Below are 23,166 nucleotides of genomic sequence, written 5' to 3'. Positions count from 1 at the left end.
CGCGGCGCTCCCATTGAAAACAATTGAATACGCCAGCCATCCGCGGGGAAAAAACGCTTTGGTGGATACACGGCCTAAGCTCTGCAAATAATACTAAAGTATATATGTAATGAATCTGAAAAATAGTAAAGGAACTAGAATTTATTGTAAAGTAATGCATTTGAACTACAGTATTTGCAAATATTTTTGTTTGAAAATATGCACACATTCTTAATAGTGCACAGTCTAATTTGCCGAAAAGGGCTTCGTTCGTGTTTTTTGTCTCGTTACTTTACTGTCAGTTTAATTATGAAATACATTACATATATGATGTAAATGATAAAGGCTATTTTCAATTAAAAATGTCAAGTCAAGTCACCTTTATTTCTATAGCGCTTTTTACAATACAGATTCTGTATCGATTCTATATAAAAATGCAGATACAATGTAAAGTATTTGCTCTGGCTCTTGTTTTAAATTATTTTGTTGCGTTATTATACAGTTTGTTTTGATCTGTTGACGTTGTACAAGCAGAATGTGGCGGTTAGTCAGTGTTGTATTTGTCCCGCCCCTCCTCCACTGTGATTGGTCGGCTGGGTAATAAAAAAAAGTGACAGTGATGAGCGCTGCGTTTTGCTCAAAGTTGAACATTCTTCAACTCTTGGCGACCAGTAAAAAACACAGAGCGATCAACGCTTGAGCGTGAAATACTCGCTCAGCGTCTCGTTACACTCATGGCGTTCTAAAAAACGCGGCGCTCCCATTGAAAACAATTGAATACACCAGCCAGCCGCAGGAAAAAACGCTTTGGTGGACACACCTTACAGTGATTACAGGAAAATAACGCAACAAAGTTTGGACAACAAAACAACAAAATCGAATATTACTGTCAGTCGTTTAACATTTCTATCGCAAAATAGTAATAAAATATTAAATGTTTAGCTACTTCTTTCACTGTTAAAACGAAACGTTGCACTGGAAATCATGTTCAGATCTGAGGAAACGGTAAATCCTGCCTTCTTTAATTTGATTGGCCAACATTTTGTCATTGACGAGTGCTGTTAGACCAGCCTAAAAAGGTTGTCATCCTAACAACAAACCGAGCGGTTTCGTATTGACGTGCAACAGAGCTACATCAAGAATATCAATCATTGGTGGGGACAATTTGCCCATATCTGGGTATATCAGTATATCTCATCTGGTTTCCCTACATGGCTATAAGTAATTCAATGGAATGGGAAAAGCGTGCCAGTGTATGCTAGAACTGAAAAAAAATTACGTTTATTGAGTGAGCAGATGGTGACAGTCAAACAACAGAGATTCCCAAGGGATTAAGAGGAAATATTTCCAGTGACATTTGAGGGTTATATGTAATTTTCATGCCGGCCACAAGCCAGAAAGAGCACGCCACAACAGAGAAGGATAGTTTGTGAATGAATTCTCACAGATCTGTTCAGGAACACCACGGCCAATAAATAAATGAATTAATTCAGGATGCCCCACCCGTGTCGGAATGCAGAAGACTCTCCCTACTCCGAGGAGGAAATGTGAGGCCGATGACATTTCTCTCTGCTTCAAACAGTGACTGTGAACATCAACCAAGAGCAAGTCTACAGGAAGATCCTCGTTTTTATCATCCAACAGTAGTCTCGCTCTCTTTCCTTCCTTTTATTTCTAGGCAAACTCCCTCACTTACCCAACGTGTGTCTTTCCAACAACAAACTCATTGACCAAACATGGGTCGCGTGTCTGTTTGGAAAGGGCAAAAACGAAAGCAAAATGCATTTAGGAATAACTCTCGGACGTGCATCCAATACAGCTCAAACATTTTGCAGCAAATTCATCTGTCTGAAGGTAGAACTAGGTTAGGTTGGGAGAGGTTAGAGAGGTTGCATGACATGCCAATATCCAGAAAACTATAACTACACAAAATAAAAGAAAATATGACCCTGACTACATCATTAGGTGTGGTTTTACCTGCAGTGAAGATTGTTTTTGGTGTTTTGTGCAGTGAAATACTGGATGCAGAGAGCATCAAACAATCTGTTATTGTCAATTTACAATTCAGTCATGTTATAATTTGTGTGTATTGTTGTGCCTGTGCAGTTTACATATGGAGTTAGAAAAATGACAAAAGATTTTTTAGTTTGTTTTAAAGTCCCACTGTAGTCAATAATTTACTCATCTTGAGTTTGTCACACCACAAAATGTGTTATTAACCACCCAGCCAAATTTGAAGGATTAAAAAAATGGAAAGAAAATGAAATGTTATTAAAATCTTGAAAAAATAAGCAGTAGCCTCTGCTCTCAAACCACGCCCACTCACGAGAAAGATGTAATCTCTCAAATGACTTGTCCAAAGAGTCATACATACTGAGGCATATACGCAAAAGAATCACCTTAGACAGTTGCGCAATTTAGTAAAGTTAGTGTGGATCACCTACTAATTATAACATAAGCACACAAGGCAACTTACACTCATTGATGGACACGTACTGCAGACTATGGCACCAGATATCGGCGGGACAGGCCCCGTTCACCAGTAACTGAGGATTATCAATGAATCAAAGTTTTCTCCGATGAAAGTTTGTAAAGCTATCCGATCATTGCAGAGGCGGGTGTTGGTGGTGATCGTCAGCTCTCCATCCAGATGGCTCTTCACAAAATTAATCCACATCTTCTTCATACACTCTAAAAACTGCTGGGTTGCTTTCACCCAAATTTGGGTCAAATTTGGACAAACCCAACCTTTGGATTAAAAATGAAATGTAAAAATTAAACCCAACACTTGGGTTTGTCCATATTTGCCCCAAATTTGGGTTAAAATAACAATGCATTTTTAGAGTTTATCATTGTTTTTAGGAAATTTAAATTTCCTAAAAAGAGGCAGAGCTGTTGTGTATATTATCGTAACCAGGTAATATGCATTTACGTGACGAAGGCATAACTAGCTAGCAAAATGGAAGGTGTAGTTACCATAGACTGTAAAATATATGGACGTGGTGTCCGTGACGTATCCACCCATTGGATTCTGAAGAGCAGTTTTGAAGCGTAAAGTAGGGTCGAGCTGGCCGTCGCCATCTTGGCAGCACGTCACTCCCGGATAATAGAAAATGGGCAAAGATGCGGGATGTGGCTGGAGCTGAGGTGACGTGATGACTAACAGACAGCAGATAAATGGCTATCCACCTGTCACTCCAAGTGGCCATGCCCTTAATTATGCAGAACTTTAAGGCTTTATATAATGTAAACGAATGAGTTATAAAAACATCCACCCCCCTCACAGTCGTCATGAAGGGCAAAATTAGCCGTATAGACCAAAACCACAGTTTGTACCAGACTGTAAACATGTTTTTTTTCTGCTGTAAAGTTGGGCATTTTAACATGAGCTCAATGAGATTCTGCTCCTTCTGGAGTCTGTCTCTAGTGGCCAGTCCATGAATTGCAGTTTAAGTCACTTCCGTATTGGCTTCAAGAGAAACTGCGGGAGGAGCTGCTTGGAAGTAACTAACGGGAATAACAGTAACTTGCGATTGAGCAGGCGGACCACTGATGCTAATACAGCGGCTGTAGTTATTTTAGTGTGCCATTGAGCCACCGTTTTAGCCCTGCCCAAAAGAACCTGAACACAGAATTGGTGAAAAACTTTTTAACGGTCTAACTCCACAATTCAGTAGTACTACGTTCACAGTCTTTGTAATGTGTTTCAGAAATGAATTTCTAACATTTATAATGTGTTTAGCAACAAATCTCAGAATTGCCTTTACAGGGACTTGAATATAACTCTACACACTAGTATACTATGAATATGCAAATGAGCCCTGCCTCCACACGCTCAAACCAGCTCAGAGATCCACGTGTGATGTATGACTCACACGTTGAAGTGATTGGTTACAAGATATAAGAGATTGGCAGCGATTTCAAAGCGTGTTTTTGAGACTGTCTTTGGTTCATGGCAGTTTTAAAGAGAACATACTCAGCAATGGTGTTGACTTATGAATTTGCACATGGTTGGACTTAAAGCAAATTAAAAACACCACATAGATACATAACATCATTAAAAGCTTGATTTTGACCACAGGGAGACTTTAACTTTAGACATTGACCCAAAAAAGGGGCTAATTTCATTAAATGTTTTGTTCTGAATCTTTAGAGGTGAAATGACTCAGAAGAAATCTAAAATTGAAAACTCTCATCACAAACAAATGTCATATCTGAAATTCAGATCTCTACCAAGCTCCACATTCATGTTCTTTTTAAGTCGGTCATACTGAATTGCACTTGACGTCCAATGTCAAAGTTGTGTCTTGAAGTCCTATGCCACAGAAGATTCTGGAAAACAGTGTCCTTGCATGGGCGAACCGGATTCTGTGTACGAGTGTGTGTGTGTGTGTTGAGAAAGGGGGTGTTTCAACTGATTCAACAGATGCAATCCAATCTGTCAGACGATGCTTGTGAGGTTACAGACATATTCTCATTGCCCTGCCAGATGCATACCAATGCTGTCCACCCCACCGGAAGGACGAGCGCACCTTGCTCCCTCTCTCGTCTCTCTTTCTTTTTGCGTTCTTTGCGCACTCATTATCTTCTCTCTCTCTCTCCATTTCTGGTGATAGATGTGTTTTCCTGGCACCCGCTGGCTGTTCATTTGCACCAATGACAGTGAATTAATCTTGTATCATCATTAGTTCTCTTTCACCTTCATGACTCCCTCCAGAATAAACACTCGCTCAGATAATGTCAGATCAACTGGCTGTGCCGCCCATTGTGTGCTCGACTTTATCTTTCACGCTTTTTTTTTCCTGTTTCCTGCAAAAGAAACATTTAGACCCAAATGTAAAGTTGCAAATGGCAATCTGACCTGTACTGTGTATCCAAAGCAGCCCTGACCTTATCTTTGTTTGTGTGTGTGTGTTGTACGTTTGGAGTGGTAGGTGGAGGGAGGGGGGCATCGGTGACATCACTATCAGGGAGGATCCGAATGGACAGGAAAGTCAATTAGAGTTTAACTGAGTTTACCAGCTGGTAAGAGAGAGGGAGAGAGAGAGCAAGAGCGAGAGAGGAAAAAGGGGAGGAGAGCACAAAAGAGAAGTACAGACAGATTCAGAGAGGAAGGGAGAAAGTCAGCTACAAAGCCAGAGGGACAGAGGAAATTTAGCCGGCACAAACTTCCAATTCTCTCCATTTCATTCTCTCTCTCCTCAGCTGCTATTTTGCATCCTAGTCCCGGTATAACAGCCACAAGGAAGCCAGTGGATGTTTTTAAAGAGTGCACTTCTCCGACACTCACAACAGGATGAGTGCCTGAAGACAAGCTGGAGAGGCTCATGTTATTCCACATATACATTAGCTAACCCAGCAGAGGCAGACGGCATCCAGGAGCGAATGAGAGGAGAGGGTCTGTAACGCTGGAGCTCAAGGACAAACCATGGACTCTGCACACCTCCCACTTCACCTGGACGTGAGTACTACCCTCCACCGCAGAACACCTTGATGCTTGCAACATCAGTTATATCCTGTGCCACGGGTAAAACTATGACTATGACTTCCAGTTTAAATATGGTTTAAAAAAGATAAATTGACTTCAAAATCAAAAGTGAACATTCTGTCATCCTCAAGTTGTTCCAAACCTGTATGAATTTCTCACTTGCTGAACACACAGGAAGATATTTTGAAGAATATGGGAAACCAAACAGTTGATCGACTTCCATAGTGGGACCCATCAACTGTTTGGTTACCCATATTCTTCTAAATATCTTCCTGTGTGTTCAGCACAAGAAAGAAACTCATACAGGTTTTGAACAACTTGAAGGGTGAGTAAATGACAATTTTCATTTTTGGGTGAACTAAAACAAGTTTATTTTCTTACTTTTTCTTGTTTAAAGCACAAATATTGCTGTTTATTTGCTGTAAACAAGTCTTATACAATTCCACAAGTCAATTGATCTTGTTTTAAGGATGTATGGACAAGACGTGCAAAATTATTTCCTGCAATGTGTGACTCAAATCTGATTAAACTCTTAAATTAAACTGATTCCTCACTCAAAACGTCAACCAACCACTCGTTTCACGTTCCTCATCAAACTGTCTGCTCCGTGCTAAAAATGCACACGTATTGCTCACCAAAGCCAATGACAGATTCATAGCGGAGATGCTTCCTCAGAACATGTGAAAAAGGCAGATCAGTGTTTCCATGAAAACCAAAAACCGGTCAGTGCTCTGCAAAAGTTGCTAAGATTTCCTTGTAGAAGAAGACACTGGAGAGTAGAGGCTGTCCAGAGCTGAATATATGCTCTTGGATTGAGGGATCAAATGTATAGCTAACAAACAGGCAAGCCCTTGGATCACCGGATAAATCAAAAAGACACAATCTGGCAGAAAAGGGAAGATGTGATATGTCATTTCAGAGCTTTAAAAGTAGGTTTTTAGGATGTTGCGTTAACTAAAATAGATCGTTCAGCATTTGCCAGATGATAATACAAAGCTGTCTTAGGGTTTCAGGATCGCCAAAACGGTCAAATTGATAACAGAATGTTTTGTGGGGGTTAGGGGAGGATTCTGGGAGGAAATGTCTTGTCTGGTCTACACTACTCATCCTTGGAGACCACTTTAGTCTGTTCTTAGCTGAACCTTTGGCAAGCTGCATAGAATGTGTGTGTATGTTCCTATAGCAGTGGGTTGCGTGTATGCATGTGTGTGTGTGTGTGTGTGTGTGTGTGTGTGTGTGTGTGTGTGTGTGTGTACCGTCACAGAAGACCGTTCTAATTAATGTTATGGGGCACAATTTGAGGTCTGGGCCGCTGTCATTATCTCTTAATCAGTCCAGCTGGGATAAATTACAGTTCTGTGCTAATACACTCCAATAAACCCACCCTGTGGTCGACCTGCAATATTATTCTAATGATTTCATCTCTTTAATTGAGCAAAACAGAGGCACAGCTCGACCATTTGTGACTTATCACGTGCATTAGGCGCTCAAGACTTGGGGGGCAATAAATATGGGTACACTTTGCATCCAAAAAAGTAGAGCAAGTCAAGAGTGTTTCTTCATGAACAAAATGACAAAATGGGGGGAGCTGGGGAGAAGCAGTCTAGGGAATGAACGAAAGGAAGAACAACAGGAAAGGAGAGCGGAGGGATCGGGGTACGGAGTGAAATGTGAAACATGAAGACAGCGGTGGAGGATAAATCAGCAACAAGCAGAGGCACCATGACCCCTATGGCCCTTCACTGCTGACTTCTGGGTAAATCCGAAGGGGGAAAACATGAGAGAGAGAGAGAACTGGCCTTTCCTAGAACTGTGTAACAATATATCAATTCTGGAAGTCATGCTTTACAGGAAGAGAACTGATAAGAAGAATAAAAATAGGGGAAAAATGTGGAAAGCAAGTTGAAAGAGATAAGTGGATGCAAGGACACCCTACCCTCCTCTCTGAGGTCAGCAGGTCACATCGCTCTGGTAATGGCACGAGTCTGGCTGACCTTTCCTCTGCCTGGGTCACCCCTTGCCGTCTGTTCTGGGGTCTAATAAACGCCTCTTTCCGCCCCCTCCATCTGATTACCGCGCTCCCTGTAGAGGAAGTTATAACGTGTCGAATCCAATCACAACAGAAACCGTAACACATATGCAGCATGAACACACGCCGATGGGAGGAGGGACTGCGGGGAAGACAGAAGCGAAGGAGTCTAATGAAGTTTTAGTGGGTAGGCGGCTTTCAGGAGAGCTGCTCCGTCTGGAAGCTACACCTCTGTGAGGTCCCACTGGGCGGAACAATCGAGTGGATGGGTAAAAGCCACTTAATCTACTTTACTGCCGGATGCTGTGGGCGTGGGGGGACTGTCTTATCCTGTGTGTCCTCTGAGGATTTGGCTGGAGTTTGGTGAATGAGTGTGAGCGAGAGGGAGGGGACCGATGACAGCGAGAGGACGGTGTACATCCTCTTCTCCAGTGTGTTTTATCACCTGTAGTTGAGGGTAATCCTAGACTCCCAAAGGAGTCGCTGCTCAGCAAAACCTGACTTGAGACGATTCTACATCAAAAGAACATTTAGTTTGACTCATTTGTAAGTGTTCCTGGACCTTGTGAGACCACCCAGCACCTTGTTGAAGAATCTTCTGGGATAAACATAAAATAAACTCTATAAATGCCACAGATCACTCATCCCTCAGTTTGTAAGAACAGACAAAATGTGTTTACATTGATAAAGGAAGACTATAGGCCAAGAATTCAAAAGGATGCCCAATAGACTTCCAGCTGTTGATAGAGTTTATCTTGCATTTAACCTGGAATATTAATTTGAAGGTGTTTCTTTCAAAGCTCTCGAATTAGCCCTATGACACCTCCTAAACTCCACCAAAGTACGTAATTGTAAAGGACCTTTTGAAGGCTGAAGTAGGTTTAGAGATGAGAGGGTTTCGCCACTAATGGATGACAGCTTGTAACAATTATCTCTGACTGAAAGGAAGATCTGAGTGTGTGTGCCAGTCTTTCCTTTCAGGTAACAGAGCGTCTGGCAGTGACGTAGACAAGGCCTAAATTCAGGCTATACGTGTTATGTTCATCTTTCCAAATACAAGTTCTGTATTACACAATATGTCAAAAATGTCTTGATGAAGAAAAGTCAGTTTGTTGCTTTATTTTCTCTTCAAAAGCTCACATTTGCAAATATGTATACACTGTATACATAAATGTATGAAAAAAAACAGCAATGGTTTATTTCCGCAGTGCTAAACCTCCCAGTCTCAAATTACTTTTGAAAGGTTATTTACTTTAAGTCATTTACCATAAACATCAGTGTGCAGACACAATCTGTAAACTTTTAACCTAGTGATTATTTTCAAGCAGATGTTTTAGACACACAAATGACAACCAGTCCCTCTCTTTGGGTCACTGGCAGCGGCACAGCGTCAACAAAGACACATAAAACAAATTGCTAAATTTTAATCTGCTTTCATCATACTGTATGTTGGACGTTATAATCACTCTGGATTTATCATTTGCCTCACAACCATCCAAGGATGACCACACCGCTTTTATAATCTGTAAATGACATAATGTAATTTAGCGCAACGTAGCATAACACAATATAAATTTGAATGTAAGTTAAGCATGTGCTTTTCAAGAACACTGCACCAATGCTGGATGTCCTGGGTTATTCTCATTTGTCAGTTAAATCAACTCGAGAGACACAGGCTTAATGAATTGGTCTAACAGGCCTATTGTAGACCTCTAAATCAAACACCACAGGCCGTAATCTCTGTGAAACTACTTAAGTTCCCTTATGACACTGTTTCTGCGATTACCGTCTCCAAAACAACAAATACCAGTAAATCAACAACAAAAACGCAGTGATAGTTCCGTACCATGCAACAAACCAAACTACTAGCACTAAATCACCTGCCATATAGGGGAAAACAAAGACACATGGCTAAAGGGCTAAAGCTAAAATGGTCAATGACTAAATGGGTTTGTTATATCACTACATTTCTGACTATTATTATTTTCAAGCCAGGTTTTCATTCATAAAAAACATCAACTGAAGGGACAGTTCACCCAAAAATGTAAATTATTCCATGATTTACTTGCCCTCAAGCCATCCTAGGTCTACATATATTAAAAAACATCATTGCTCTTCAAAGCTTTATAATGGTAGTAAATAGCAGTCCTGATTTTGAAGTCCAAAAAAGTGCATTCATCCATCATAAAAGACTCCATGGGGTGAACAGTGAACAAAGGCCTTCTGAAGCGAAGCAGCCATGTGTTTGGGTAAGAAAAATATAATTTAATACTTTATAAACTAAAATAACTTGCTTCTGACAGACGGCCGTACGCATCGTTTTACGGCGAAAGCGTAATCCCTGACCTGACGCATTACTTATTGACGAATGTAGAAGCGCAGAGGATTGAGCAAAACAAAACACCATTCACGAATTAGAAATCTAAAATGCGAATTCTTAAAGAGAAATGTGGGAGGAGCTTGAGCACTATTTGTTTGAACCGCGAGAGACATCAAAGTTTACGCTACTCCTACATCCTACGTCATACATAGTCATTATAAGTCGACTTGTGTAGGCCGTCTGCCATCTGCCGTCTGCAAGTTTTTTTAGTGTATGAAGTTATAAATATGGATATTTTTCTCACAAAAACCCATCGCTTTGCTTCAAAAGGTCTTTTTTAACCCCTTGGATTCGGATTACTTTTATGATGGATGGATGCACTTTTTTGGACTTCAAAATCAGGACCGCCATTCACTCCCTTTATAAAGTTTGGAAGAGCCAGGATATTTTTTAGTCTTCGTCTGAAAGAAGATAGTCATACACCTAGGATGGCTTGAGGGTGAGTAAATCATGGGACAATTTTCATTTGTGGGTGAACTATCCCTTTAAAGAAAGTCAGTGGGGTCCAAAACAATATATTCTTCAAAATATTTTCAGCAGTCTCAAAATGTCTCCTTTTTTACCGCTCTCTCCGCAGGTCCAACATGTTCCCTGCTAGCCTACTGGTTCTGATGATCCTGCTGCTACCTCAAGCCTCATCAGGACACCAGGAGGGTCTCAGTCAGACTCATGGGAACCTGGCCAGCCCTTTGGAGCCTAGTTTGGCCCACACCATTCAGAACCTCCTGCTGACCCGTCTGGGCCTTCAGTCACACCCCAACCCCAGTGAGGAGGCACGGGTGCCCCAATATCTTCTAGACCTGTACCGATTCCACACTCAACAGTACCATCTCATTGAAGACCCAGAGTTTAACTACCCCTCGCAGCATGTGCAAGGAGCCAACACAGTCCGATGCTTTCACCACACAGGTATGAGCAGCTGCGTCATAGAGAACACCAATTCCCTTGGCAGTCATGAAAACCTAACTTACCGCAAACACAGCACAGAGACGTGTGTAAGTCAATTAACCTGCCTGAGGTGCCAGCATGCCCACTGAAAAAGCTACCTGTGGATTCAATGTTCTGATGTTTCTTGGCATTAGCGTAGACACCTTGGAACAAGTTAAGAAGAACATGGCTTATTTTCATAAGTGCTCCTAGCAAATGATGTGCAATTATTATTTAGTTGGACAATTATGCTATTACGTATAGATCAAGTGTTTGAACACGATGGAAAGTATTTTACAGCTTTCTTTTTTCATGTGTAGATTCTACAGCGCTGAGTCTTCCAGAAGAGCAGAAAACGCTAGTGGACAGCATTCACATTGGCTTCAATCTGTCCTCCATTCCGTCAGAAGAGAGTGTGGTGTCAGCAGAGCTGCGTTTCCTGAATGAAGGGTCTAGTGGAGGCTCTCACGTGGCCAGCCTTTATCTTTCCAACGGTGACCCGGCATCAAAACCCACACTGCTCCATTCACGGCGGCTGACTAGAAAGGGTGCAGAACTCTGGGAGACCTTTCCCCTGGATGGAGAAGTGTTTCACAATCTATCCGAGGGGTCAAGGAGCCTGTCGTTTATCCTGGATGTTATTGCCGATAATAACAGCAGTCTTCCTAAAGAGAGACATCTGAGGGTGCGCAGGTACACGGGGCAAGATGAGCCCAGTTGGGCGAGGCAGAGGCCCTTACTGGTGACTTACAGTCATGATGGACGCAGCAAGCCATTTGAGCCCCTCAAAAATCGGACCCCTGCTGGCAGGCGAGGCAGGGGCAGGTTTAAGGGGGATAGGGGTCAGGGCTCTGACCCAGGTTGGTGGGTGGGAAGGAATGACAGGCGAGTGAAACGAAACGGTGGGAGGGCCGCCAAGCTCAAACGGCTCTCCCGCGCTCGCTGCCGTCGGCATCCGCTGTACGTGGACTTCAAAGATGTAGGCTGGAATAAATGGATCGTAGCCCCATCCGGTTACGATGCTTTCTTTTGCCTTGGAGAGTGCCGCTTCCCACTGGCTGACCATATGAATTCATCTAGCCATGCCATGGTGCAGACGCTGGTCAACTCTGTAAACGGGGCCGTGCCGAGGGCCTGCTGCGTGCCGACGGCCCTTAGCCCCATCGCCCTCCTCTACCTGGACCAGGAGGAACGGGTAGTGTTGAAAAACTACCAAGACATGGTGGTGGATGGCTGCGGCTGTCGATAACAAGATTCTCATGGAATAAATGAGAAGGGTGGACTGGAAAATAGAACTAAAAAGGGACTAAAAGCAGGAAGTGAGTCAGAAAGAAACCGAAAGAGACAAAGAAAGCGAGGTAAAATACTAAAAACATGAGCACCTTCTCATCATCCTCTGGAACCCAGCTTCGACTTCTTGTGTCCAATGAAGCATTGTATTTGTGCACTCAGCCCAAACGTGATGTCTCCGTCTTATGTAGTACACTCCAGCTTTCTGTCTTGTAGGTGTCCAATAGCCACAATATGTTCTTGTTGTTGTGTCCATCCTGCTCCTGTTTTGTGAGTCCTTCCCTCATAAACATCACATCATCGACAACTCAAAGGGACCAAGAAGTGACCAAAGACTCTCATTGAGCGTTTGGTGCTGGACAGACTTAAACCTGAGGGAAGACAATAAGATCTTCATCTCTGGCTGCAAATGAAACTTCAAAGTATGCACTGTGACAGAGACTATAACTGAGTACAGGGCACTTCTCCTTATGAGCTATTTAAAAAAAATCTTGACACCAAGAAACTATGATGTTATTGTCTGAATGTGCTAGTGATATTATTTATGGTGACCTGTTATTTTTATGTATGGTGCAGTCCAAAGAAAAGTTTGCTATACAAATACTGTGGTAGTAAGTAAATCTAATTTAAGAATGCATCAATATATCTATTTAAATAGCAAAAAATATGGAATATTTAATCTTGATAAATACAGCAGATACTATATAAGTACCAGAACGCCTTATAGATCCATTTAAAGCCAGTTAAAACTGGCGTTACTCATCTATTATTTGTAAAACCACAGCACTGAATCATGGCAGCTTTATATTGGCATTGACGAAACAATGAGGGCTCTTTCCTTACAATAGAAGCTTTGTGAAACAAAGAAAATTGCCTAAACATTCCACGATATGGTGCCAAATGTTATGTGCCATAGGTGTGCAAGCTTGCTAAGTGGTGTTATACATAACTTTGTGTCTTTTGTCATCACGTAGTTATCAAGTGTTGACCAAACCGTCTGTGTTTAAAGACATCCAGTTCAACAACAACAAAAATAGCCCAAGCTTACTCCGATGTTCTGTCATGAATAGCTGATTATATTTTAGTATGATGCTTTATGTGCAGTTTAAACAAAAGCCTTGAGAATGTCTGACATTGTCTGGAGCCATTGTGAAATGTGTAATAATAAACAGCAAACTAATCCGGCAGTTCTAATCAAATGTTCTTCAAGGAATCAAGGAGTCTCAATCTTTGACTTTTCTCTTCTTCGGAATTGCTTTCCTAAAATGTGGAGGGATACATTTCATGAAATGCATTAGTCAACATGTCAATAAACAAATCTGACTTAAAGGGTTAGTTCACCCAAAATTGAAAATAAAGTCAGTAATTACTCACCCTCATGTTGTTCCAACCATGTAAGACCTTCGTTCATCTTCGGAACATAATTTAGTATATTTTTGATGAAATCTGAGAGCTGTCTCACTCCTCCATAGGCTTTCAGAGGGAATGAAACTTGATGGCCCAGAATAGTAAGTAAAAACGTCATTTAAGGAGTCCAAATGACTACAGTGGCTCTGTATTAAGTCTATCATGCGACGAAAATACTTTTTGAGCGGAAAAACAACAAAAATAACGACTTTATCCCACTCTTATTGTTGTTCAATTTGAGCCTCTGACGAGAGTTCGCGGGAGTGCCACGACGCATGCGCGAGAACTGAGATTACGGCGTTCTTCTTCTACTACTACTAATCTCATTTCTCGCGCATGCGTCGTGGCACTCCCGCGAACTCTCGTCAGAGGCTCAAATTGAACAACAATTCGGACGGCAATAAAATCACATACTAGCCCCTGTAAATGATAAAAATGCCTTATTACACGGCTCTGTGGAATACTTGATTCTGATTGGTCAATCGCGTTATTCCCAGATAACAACCACCAAAGTGAATAACACACCGCTCATCCGGGTACTACGAGTTAACTTGTCCGGGGACTACTTATATGCTTAGCGTGTCACTCCGCTGTCGTTGACTGTCTGGCGCCATCTTGTGACTGAAAAACACTTAACCACCACTTGTTACAATGGAAGACTTCAAGGGTTAGTTCACCCAAAAATGAAAATTATCCCATGACTTACTCACCCTCAAGTCATCCTAGGAGTATATGACATTTTCTTTCAGACGAATAAAATCGGAGTTATATTAAAAAAGTTCTGGCTAATCCAAGCGTTATTATAGCAGTAATAGGTGCTCTGTTTTTGAAGTCCATAAAAAATGCATCTGTCCGTCATATAACTGCTCCACACGGCTCCGGGGTGTTAATAAAGGCCTTCTGAAGCGAATCGATGCGTTTGTGTAGGAAAAAAATCCATATTTAAAACTTTATAAAGTAAAGTTACGGCCGATCGCCTTCCGTATTCAATTGATGAGAAAAGTGTTGAAAGTGCCTCTGCAGTTCAAAATGCTTATGCTACCAGTTACGCTCGTAATTGCGAGAGGCACTTTCAACACTTTTTCTACGGAAGGCCATCTGCCTTTACATTATAAAGTTGTAAATATGGATATTTTTCATGTTATTTGACGGACAGCTGCAGCTTGGATTAGCCAGGACTTTTTTAATATAACTCTGATTTTATTCGTCTGAAAGAAGAATGTTATATCCAGGATGACTTGAGGGTGAGTAAATCATGGGCTAATTTTCATTTTTGGGTGAACTATCCCTTTCAGCATTAATTTCAACATATATGGTAAAAACAAATCTTTTCAGGGCAGTTTGGAGTTGTTTTTCATCGCGGAAGCTTTGCGTAAGAGCTAATAAAATATTTAAACTCAAGACAATATTTTGTGTCTAATTTACTTGAGACAAGCAGCCGTGTAATAAGCGGCTCCGCTTCGCGTTGGGGTCCTGATCACTCTGTCGGGGGTTTATTCTGCGATAACAATCAGCTGGATGTTACTTACAACCGCATGAGAAACAATTACTGTCCAAATAGGGCTTAAGATGTCTTTTTTTAGCATGGTACTGTGATTTCAGGCTGTAAAAAAAAAACATAGAAAGTAGGGGTGTAACGAAACTCTCATATCACAATTCGATACATATCCCGATAGTAAACTCACGATACGATATTATTGTGATACTCCAAGATATGGTAAAAGGTTAACAAAAAATGTACTGCTGATTAAAGTGCTAAATTTGAAATTACATTAGGGGTGGAAATAAATAGGCTTGGACTTGGTGCTGGTACCCAATATACAGGACAGCAGTGACACCAGAATAAAAACATTCATGATTCTGAAGCTGAAAATACAGAATTATATTAGATGAATATGCTTTCCCTCTGTCACTGACTAGATTTAAAATAATATAGTAGACTTTTTACTGGTAACATAAGACATTTGGCATTATCAGGACCCACAAATATTCCCCCATTGCATTATTATACATTATATTCAACATTATATGTAGTATATATTTGTGGTGGAACGGTTCATTTGTCATGGTTCGAGACACGTGTATTGTTCGGTTTCGGCCACACGCAGCGTAACGTGTTTTTTTATCATTTGGCACAGAGGCGAGTGTCGAGTTCTGCAGAAATGGCAAGCCGCTCAGAGTTTTTAGAGGAGGCTTGCTGCGATAGTCATCACTTGCCCACCGTGGCACCGCCCCCACCATATTTTAGTTTTTTTATAGAAATAAAATCAGTTAGAGAACAGACACTACAATTAAAAACTGAACGTGTCTGCAATGAGCCGAACGAGAGTTCGGAGGAGTCAGATCTTATTCATCACAAGACCGAGGAGCTGAATGACAAGACGACGGTGGAAGATTTGGCTTCAAAGCGAAATGTAAAAGCGCCTATTTAAAGCGGGGGTGAAACACTCAGTTTCAGTCAATCTCATGTCAATCTTGAGTGCCTATAGAGTAGTACTGCGTCCTTCATATCTCTGAAAAGTCTTTAGTTTTATTATATTTATAAAAGAAAGATACACTGTACCGACTCTTTCCGGAAAAAACAGAGCGACTGGGGGCGTGTCATATGGGCGGAGCTAAAGGATCACGAGCATGCACAGCGATTGCGTTTAGAGCGTCTGAAAGCTGTGACATCCTTAAACGTGGAAAAAACGTTATCCTAAATATACCATGACTATCAATCAGATTTAGCCACACATATATGATCCAGAATCTGATCTAGAGGCTGAAATTAAACAGGAGAAGCAGCAACGACAACTACAGCTGGACGTCTCAATGGTGTGTTCTGTAAAACTTATATAACGTCACCTGTTTATAGCGGCTTGTCATGCGCGAGTTTTACAACATTTGTGTGCGTTTACTCATGGTTTATGAGAACTGTAACTGTAACTGTAGAAGAGTCAAGTTTTAAATAGGAAAAATATTGAAAGTGTCTTCGGTCATTTTTTGAATGAGATGCTAATGGACTGATCAGAATCAATGATGTATGCTAAGCTATGCTAAAAGTGCTACCGCCAGATACAAAGATCGGCTGAATGGATTCAAAAACGGTAAAACTCAACTATTTAACTCTAGGGGCCTATTTTCAAAAAAAGTGGAGTGTTCCTTTAACAGTGTAAAAATCTCAGTATGCATGAAACAGCATTTCACCCCCCCCCCCCCCCCCTTTAAGTGAGTTTGTCATTGCACTGCTTTGTTGTTGTGTTTTTCATCAAGAATAGTAGGCTAATGAACCCATCATTCAAGCAACCCGCCCCTGAATTGCCGCTAATTCTAAACCGAAAGTAAAATGCATACGGCCACACTGTCATTCATTGTCACTCGTCGATTAACCGGTGGGAAAATGTCCTCACCGTCACATCCCTAGGAATCAGCGAATCAGCGGAATCAGTAACGGTTCGGTCTACCGTGTGGGATCACTATGGATTTAGTGCTGGTGGAAAAAATGGTGGATAAAACCGTGACAGTTTGCAAGCACTGTCCCACACGTAAATGTAGGCACTGACAGTCAGTACGTTTACATGGACAACAATACTCTGATATTAACCTGTTTAAGCGATTTCTAATTACCTTAATCCGGCTAAAGTCATACTCGATGTAAACACAAATCGAATTAAGACGTGGAGTATTCCTATTTTAGTCCCATTATTGAAGTGCATTATAGACATGTACACACCTTAATCACATTATTAATGTTGTGTAGGAGTTTTCGCCGCATTTTGCGACAGGACACATACGCACACGGCAGTGGTCAACCGTTGGACGGCAAACAAGAGAGCATGGCTTGCTTCAAGCAACTCTTTCCCACCAGTCCTTACTTTGTACGGTCATCCAGTACCTCCGAGTTTGTCGCAGTGCCAGAGGCAGCCCGTTGCTGGAGAATTTGTATCCGCAGTCGTCTATTTACATGTGTAGCATGACAAATAATTAACTCCACTTGAAGCTTTTGTAAAATGTAAAAATGAAACACCCAAAACTGTATATAGGGCCGTAATGAAGACAATCTGTATGTTGATATGTGAAATTCTGGAGGGAAAGTTGGACTGCGTGGCATGGGAACGTAATGACGTGTGCCATTAATCAATCTATGTTCTATAACATGTAAAACGGGAACATAAACGGGATATTCTAGAAGCTAATATTCTAATACTGTCCATGTAAACGTAGTCAGTGATAAAAAAAAGACTATTCTTTAAATTTGACAATAAGTGTTTTTGATCTCAGCTACAATTTTGTGCATCCTTATGGAGGTTTTTTTGATAACTTTGCTTGTGTTAATGCTAACTGCATAACATTTGCCACAGGTGTGTATTTTTATTGGATTGTTATTTAATTTTGATATTTCACCCCCATTTCCTTTTTTAAAAAAAACTATTTTGCACTAGGTACATGAAATACTTCCTCTCAGCGCCTTTTGGACAAAAATGTCCCCATTAGAACCTATTAAAACTGCAATTATCAATCCCATTGCCATTTAACAATAAAATGATGCAATCTTTGTTAATAGGCTTATATTCTGTTGCCAAGGCTTCAAAATCTTAATTTTTACAATTTTTTACCAGATGGTGCCATTTTTTCAGGTTTAGCGTATAAAGCAAATACTCACTTTATTCCTGTTTTCTGTTAATGCATATTATAAAGCCAATTGGATAAATTATGCAGCTGTAACTGTGGGAGTGTGATAGTATGGATGTCAGAGTGTGGTGTGTATCTATGTATGCAATAAAAAATGTGTGTGTGCTTGTAATATTTGAGAGAGAAAAACTCAACTGCAAATCACAAATCCAACCGCTGTGTGTATCAGTGGAGTTTTGCTGGCATCTAATGGGGAAAAAGTTGGCACTGCGCCCAAACAAAATCTTACTGAGAGCTCATTTTTGGAGATATCAACCTCAAATTTGGAACACAGCTTTTTTAGATTTATGGCTCTGATTTTCTAGCAGTTTTAGAGTTCAACATGTTTCATAAAATATATATATATTATTAAATATTATTCATAAATCATTTTCATAAATGTAAACCTCTATAACTTTTTTTGTTTCACTTTTTAAACTCTTCAACAATAATCTGCCAAGGGTCTTCCTTAAAATGAGACCAAACTTAAGTCTGTGCTCCCAATATTATTTTTTATTATGACTGTTTTTTGGCGTGGACATTTTTGTCCTCTATGGACCTATGTATAACTTTTTTTAATTGATGCACAAGGGTTAAGGCCAACAGTTGTAAACTTTTTTTTTTTTTTTACAAATAAATGAAAAGCCTGTTGAAATGAACAACATCTTCCCTCTTGCTGTATCAGAATCTCACATATTTAATTTATGATTGTGTCTTTTCCTAAGCTCAAGCTGCCTCGTTTTTTCAGTTTTTTGATTATACGACATTGAGAATAACTTATTTTTTAAATACTGTAAATGGTAGATCATTAGTCTATATGTATGCTGATGTATGGTATTTCTAAAGTGTTAAAAAGGGAATAAAACATTAAAGGTCCCATGGCATGAAATTTTCATTTTATGAGGTTTTTCAACATTAATATGAGTTCCCCTAGCCTGAATATTGTCCCCAAGTGGATAGAAATGTTGATCGGTGTAAAACCGAGTTCTGGCTGTCTCTCTCTGCCTTTGAGAAAATGACAGGCCAGACGAGCCAATCCTGAAGTCTCCTGGTTTGACGTCCAAGCAGGAACGGTTTCATCCCTTTCCTCCGCCCAGAGAATCTGGCACGGCCATGCAAACGCTCGACAGATCATGGCTTGTGAACGTGTGAACGCTGGCAGTTTCTCAGTGTTTGGATGTACAAATGAAAACAGAAGTCTTTTTTTAGTTCCTTCTGATCTGTGATCAGTGATTTATGATGTGTAGCTAATTATTTATTATTCGTGCACACACTGTGGCTTCTCTCTCTCCCGACAGAAAGATGTTTTCTATCTTGTGAGTCAGTGTTTTTGTACGTCCTCGTCGCGTCTATCTGTTCAAAATGTGCATACAGTCTTTTCTGCTCAACACCAGCAGAGTCACATCTTTAGAGATAAACCTCACACACGCCGAAGCTCGGCCTTCAACATCCCCGACCCCCAGTACTGCATCTGGCCCACAGCGGAGGCACCAAACGCGGCGTGAGATTAAGCAGAAGGAGGGTAAGCGTGAGGGTATCCGGCTAGGCTAGCCAGCTATCCCCACAATAAACTGGATTACATTCGATTACTGCTGTTGTGTCTTTGTTTGCGCTGTGTAACGTTACTCAATGCGCGTCACTGACGCTTTTCATATGATTGGAACATATCTAGAAATAATGCTATACTCAACACTTACTAACTCGTTCATCTCGCTGTAATGGTACATTGCATGTGTTACAAAGTTGGTAGAATAATGATGAAGACGGACTCGGCGTGACTGGGACTCGTGTTTATTCAGAACTCTCAGATACAAACTTGCGCTGACAGACAGCGCTCTCATAACTCAGTAGTTACTATAAATAACTTTGTTAGCAATCGCTCCGTCTCCGTGATGTCCGGTTCGCGAACGAATCATTCTTTTGAATCGGTTCTTTTTAGTGAACCGAACCAGTTCACCAAATCGGACTGAATCGTTCTAAACGGTTCGCGTCTCCAGTCAGCGCTGATCCATAATTTACTAAAGTTACTAACTTTCTGACATGAGTGACAGTCCCTCCGACTAGAAATAGACTAATAACCTGTAGTATATGCTGTAACTAAAACAGTTCAGACATGCTGAGAACTGATGTGAAGTGAACTCAGGTCCATCCGTCTCTCTGGCAGCAGCTCGTGCCTGCTCGTGCCTCGTAGACCTCGTTAAACCACGCCCCCTCCGCTCATTTAAAATGCAAAGATGTCAGCCAATCACAACAGTGGGCGTTTTTACTGAAGTCTCACAGCAGACACGCCTCTTGAAGCAGGGCATTCAGCCACAGGGCAAACAGCAGTATAGAAAAAATGCCTTTTATTTCTAAATTATGACATTTTATGATGTAAAAATCATACTAACAATATAAGTACACCTCAGGAAACACTATAAAATAATAGAAAAATGCCATGCCATGGGACCTTTAACAGTGTATACCGAATCGAACCGAAAACAGTAACCATGGAGCCGTGACACAAACCGAACCGAGGATTTTGAGAACCGTTCCACCCCTAATATATATTAATTTTTTCTCACACAGCAATTTTCATTTTGGATGAACTATACACAATATAGATTGTCACTATCCATGTTTTGTATTGCGATATATTGTGACACGATGTATTGTTACACCGCTAGTAGAAAGCAACGTGGTGGATGTGATAGGAAGAGTCCTCTCACACACTGTAAAATGTCTGCTCAAGTTTATCAGGTCTCATTATAGATAGATTTCCCCCCTCAACATCTGTTTTTCATCCTTCAGAGGATCTTGGACCCAGTCTGCAGTGGTCTCTATGTTCAGCTGCGGTTCATTCATCTCATGGTAAATGAGAAGAACTTCAGTATGCTCAGTTCCATAAACCTTTGGAGACCAGGCTAGGCTGAAAAGATAAAGAGTGAAAATTACAGTACAGACAGCTCATTAGTGTTTCATCTATCTTCTACTGTGTGTGTGTGTGTGTGTGGTGTGTGTGAGAGAGAGAGCAAGAGAGATGTACTCATTCAGTAATACTATATGACCAAAATCTTACATTATGGTTTGAATGATTTTATTGCACTGTAATCTTACATATCATATATATATATATATATATATATATATCATGAGCTAGTTACTGTTCTAGAACACAGTGTACATGGTCACAACACCCAGCGATCCAGAAGTAGAAAACCTCAGCTGGAGCTGAATCAACCTTATATATTGTTATTTAATAGATGAAGTTCCACAGCATCAATAAAGAGTGTGTGAAGCACTAGTGTGTCAAGAAACATTAAAGCCACATACTCGAAGGAAAATGACCTTTGACTTGTGATGTCTTCTCTCTCATCCCCATATCTCTGTTTGCCATCACAAATAGGGCTTATCTTGCCGGGTGTGAGGGTCGGGTTGACCTATGAACTGAATTGCATTGGCCTTGACATCGTTAGGCTATGTGTATATAATAGCACATTCTCACAGTCATAAATCAACAAGGCTGATCAATAGAACACCCACGGGAAAGCACAAGTTCACGTTCATAAAAGCTATTTCTGGGCTGTTCATCAATTTATGTGCAGTTTACGCTTGCTAACTAGAGGCAATTCTGCACCCTGTTTGTCTTTCATCTTAGCCACCCTAAAAAGCTTTGATGAACTCGGCTGTCAACACCCAAATGTATAATCGCCTAATTAGTCCCCTTTAAAAATTAGTCCTCTGTGATTATGTGATCTTTCTTTTCATGTTTACTGTAAACAGCAGCTGCAGATTACTCAGGAACCCACAGGCGGACAAATAAATCCGCACCAATGATGAGGCCTCAGCTGAAGCCAAGACAAAGAAAATGAAGCCGAGTATTCAAACAGTAGTGCTTAAAGTCTTCACCCGATTTGGTTTCTATCAATGGGTACTGGAGTCCAAATTCAAAATATTGGAGAGGGTCGCCATTTTGAAGAAACACAACAGGAGCAAGTGCAATTGACAATAGCTATGTTTCCATCCAAAGTTTGGAATTTAATTTATGCACAAAATTGGAATATTGCATAAAATATTTGCGAATAAAGCACAGTTTCCATCCAGTGAGTCGACAATAAAAATGGTCATATCCTGATAAACTGGAGCTAAATATCGCTAAGAAAAATGGAAGTTGCTGCAGTAGCCACTGTATATAATAATTTTGTATGTAATAAATTACTTGCACCTCAGAGCATGCGGACAAGCATAATAAAGTTATCTTAAAGTTCAGTCAGGTCCACTTAAGTCAAAAACACCGTAGACAAACTTTTAGTCAACTTTTTATTGGCATGTTTTGCTCAAATTTCATTTGGCGGTATGGCTCTGCTCTAAATTCCCCATCCTTTTCCTGAGCTCCATGAAAAGCCAAGACAGGGAACAACAGATTCTGGGGACAACCTCCCCTTCTTTAAACTGGGATGGCAGCGAAACCCCCCATTGAGAACAGAGTATGCATCAATAACAACAGAATGACATTGATTAAGTTAAACACAGTTTAAGGAGGAGCTGGGGAGGAGGTGGGTTGCAAAGCAGCGTAAATGGGCTGCATTTTTTATAGCGCTTTTAACAGACCTACGGCCATCCAAAGCTCTTTACATTTGCCTCACATTCACCCATTCATACACACACCGACAGCAGTGTTAGCCATGCAAGGCGCCATCCAGCTCGTCGGGAGCAGCTGGGTTTAGGTGTCTTGCTCATGGACACCTCGACACTTGGTCAGGTGGAACTGGGGATCGAACCACCAACCTTCCAGTTTGGAGACAACCTACATGAACCACTGAGCCACTTCCGCAGGCAGACTGAACTGAAGCTACGCTTAAGTAAGGCGCCCCTGTTTGAGAGTTGCCAATTGAGTGCATAGGAATCAGATCAGCTGATATGGGCGGGGTTGGAATTTTTCCAATCAGCTGATAGCGGAGCTCGACTACATGGCCTGCCTGAACTAACGCAGAATGCTTGATTTATCTATTCTGTGTTTGCCAAAGCATTGTA

General features: G+C 41.0%; 1 protein-coding gene across 3 annotated transcripts; it reads left to right on the top strand.

Moving 5' to 3' along the window:
- The first annotated feature begins 5,007 nt into the window (after nucleotides 1–5,007).
- bmp16 (bone morphogenetic protein 16) lies at nucleotides 5,008–13,465 on the top strand. 3 transcript variants are annotated; one of them, XM_079825100.1, is made up of 4 exons: nucleotides 5,073–5,440; nucleotides 10,147–10,315; nucleotides 10,454–10,785; nucleotides 11,124–13,296. In XM_079825100.1, exons 3-4 carry the CDS (start codon nucleotides 10,461–10,463, stop codon nucleotides 12,050–12,052), a joined length of 1,254 nt encoding a protein of 417 aa, XP_079681226.1. In that variant the 5' UTR covers nucleotides 5,073–5,440; nucleotides 10,147–10,315; nucleotides 10,454–10,460; the 3' UTR covers nucleotides 12,053–13,296. The 3 variants fall into 3 exon arrangements, with proteins under 3 accessions (XP_079681225.1, XP_079681227.1, XP_079681226.1); XM_079825099.1 differs by lacking the exon at nucleotides 10,147–10,315 and having other exon boundaries at nucleotides 5,008–5,440; nucleotides 11,124–13,465; XM_079825101.1 differs by lacking the exon at nucleotides 10,147–10,315 and having other exon boundaries at nucleotides 5,070–5,506; nucleotides 11,124–13,283.
- Nucleotides 13,466–23,166: the final 9,701 nt, after the last annotated feature.

Source organism: Gobio gobio (assembly GCF_949357685.1).
Source record: "Gobio gobio genome assembly, chromosome: 9".
Lineage (NCBI taxonomy): Eukaryota > Metazoa > Chordata > Actinopteri > Cypriniformes > Gobionidae > Gobio > Gobio gobio.
This window is presented reverse-complemented; position numbering and strand designations above follow the sequence as displayed.

Excerpts from the sequence above, each read along its gene's own strand:
- bmp16 (XM_079825099.1), top strand. The coding sequence starts at position 10,461 with ATGTTCCCTGCTAGCCTACTGGTTCTGATGATCCTGCTGCTACCTCAA. Across the intron at positions 10,786-11,123 it reads CCGATGCTTTCACCACACAG|ATTCTACAGCGCTGAGTCTT; the intron begins GTATGAGCAGCT and ends TTTCATGTGTAG.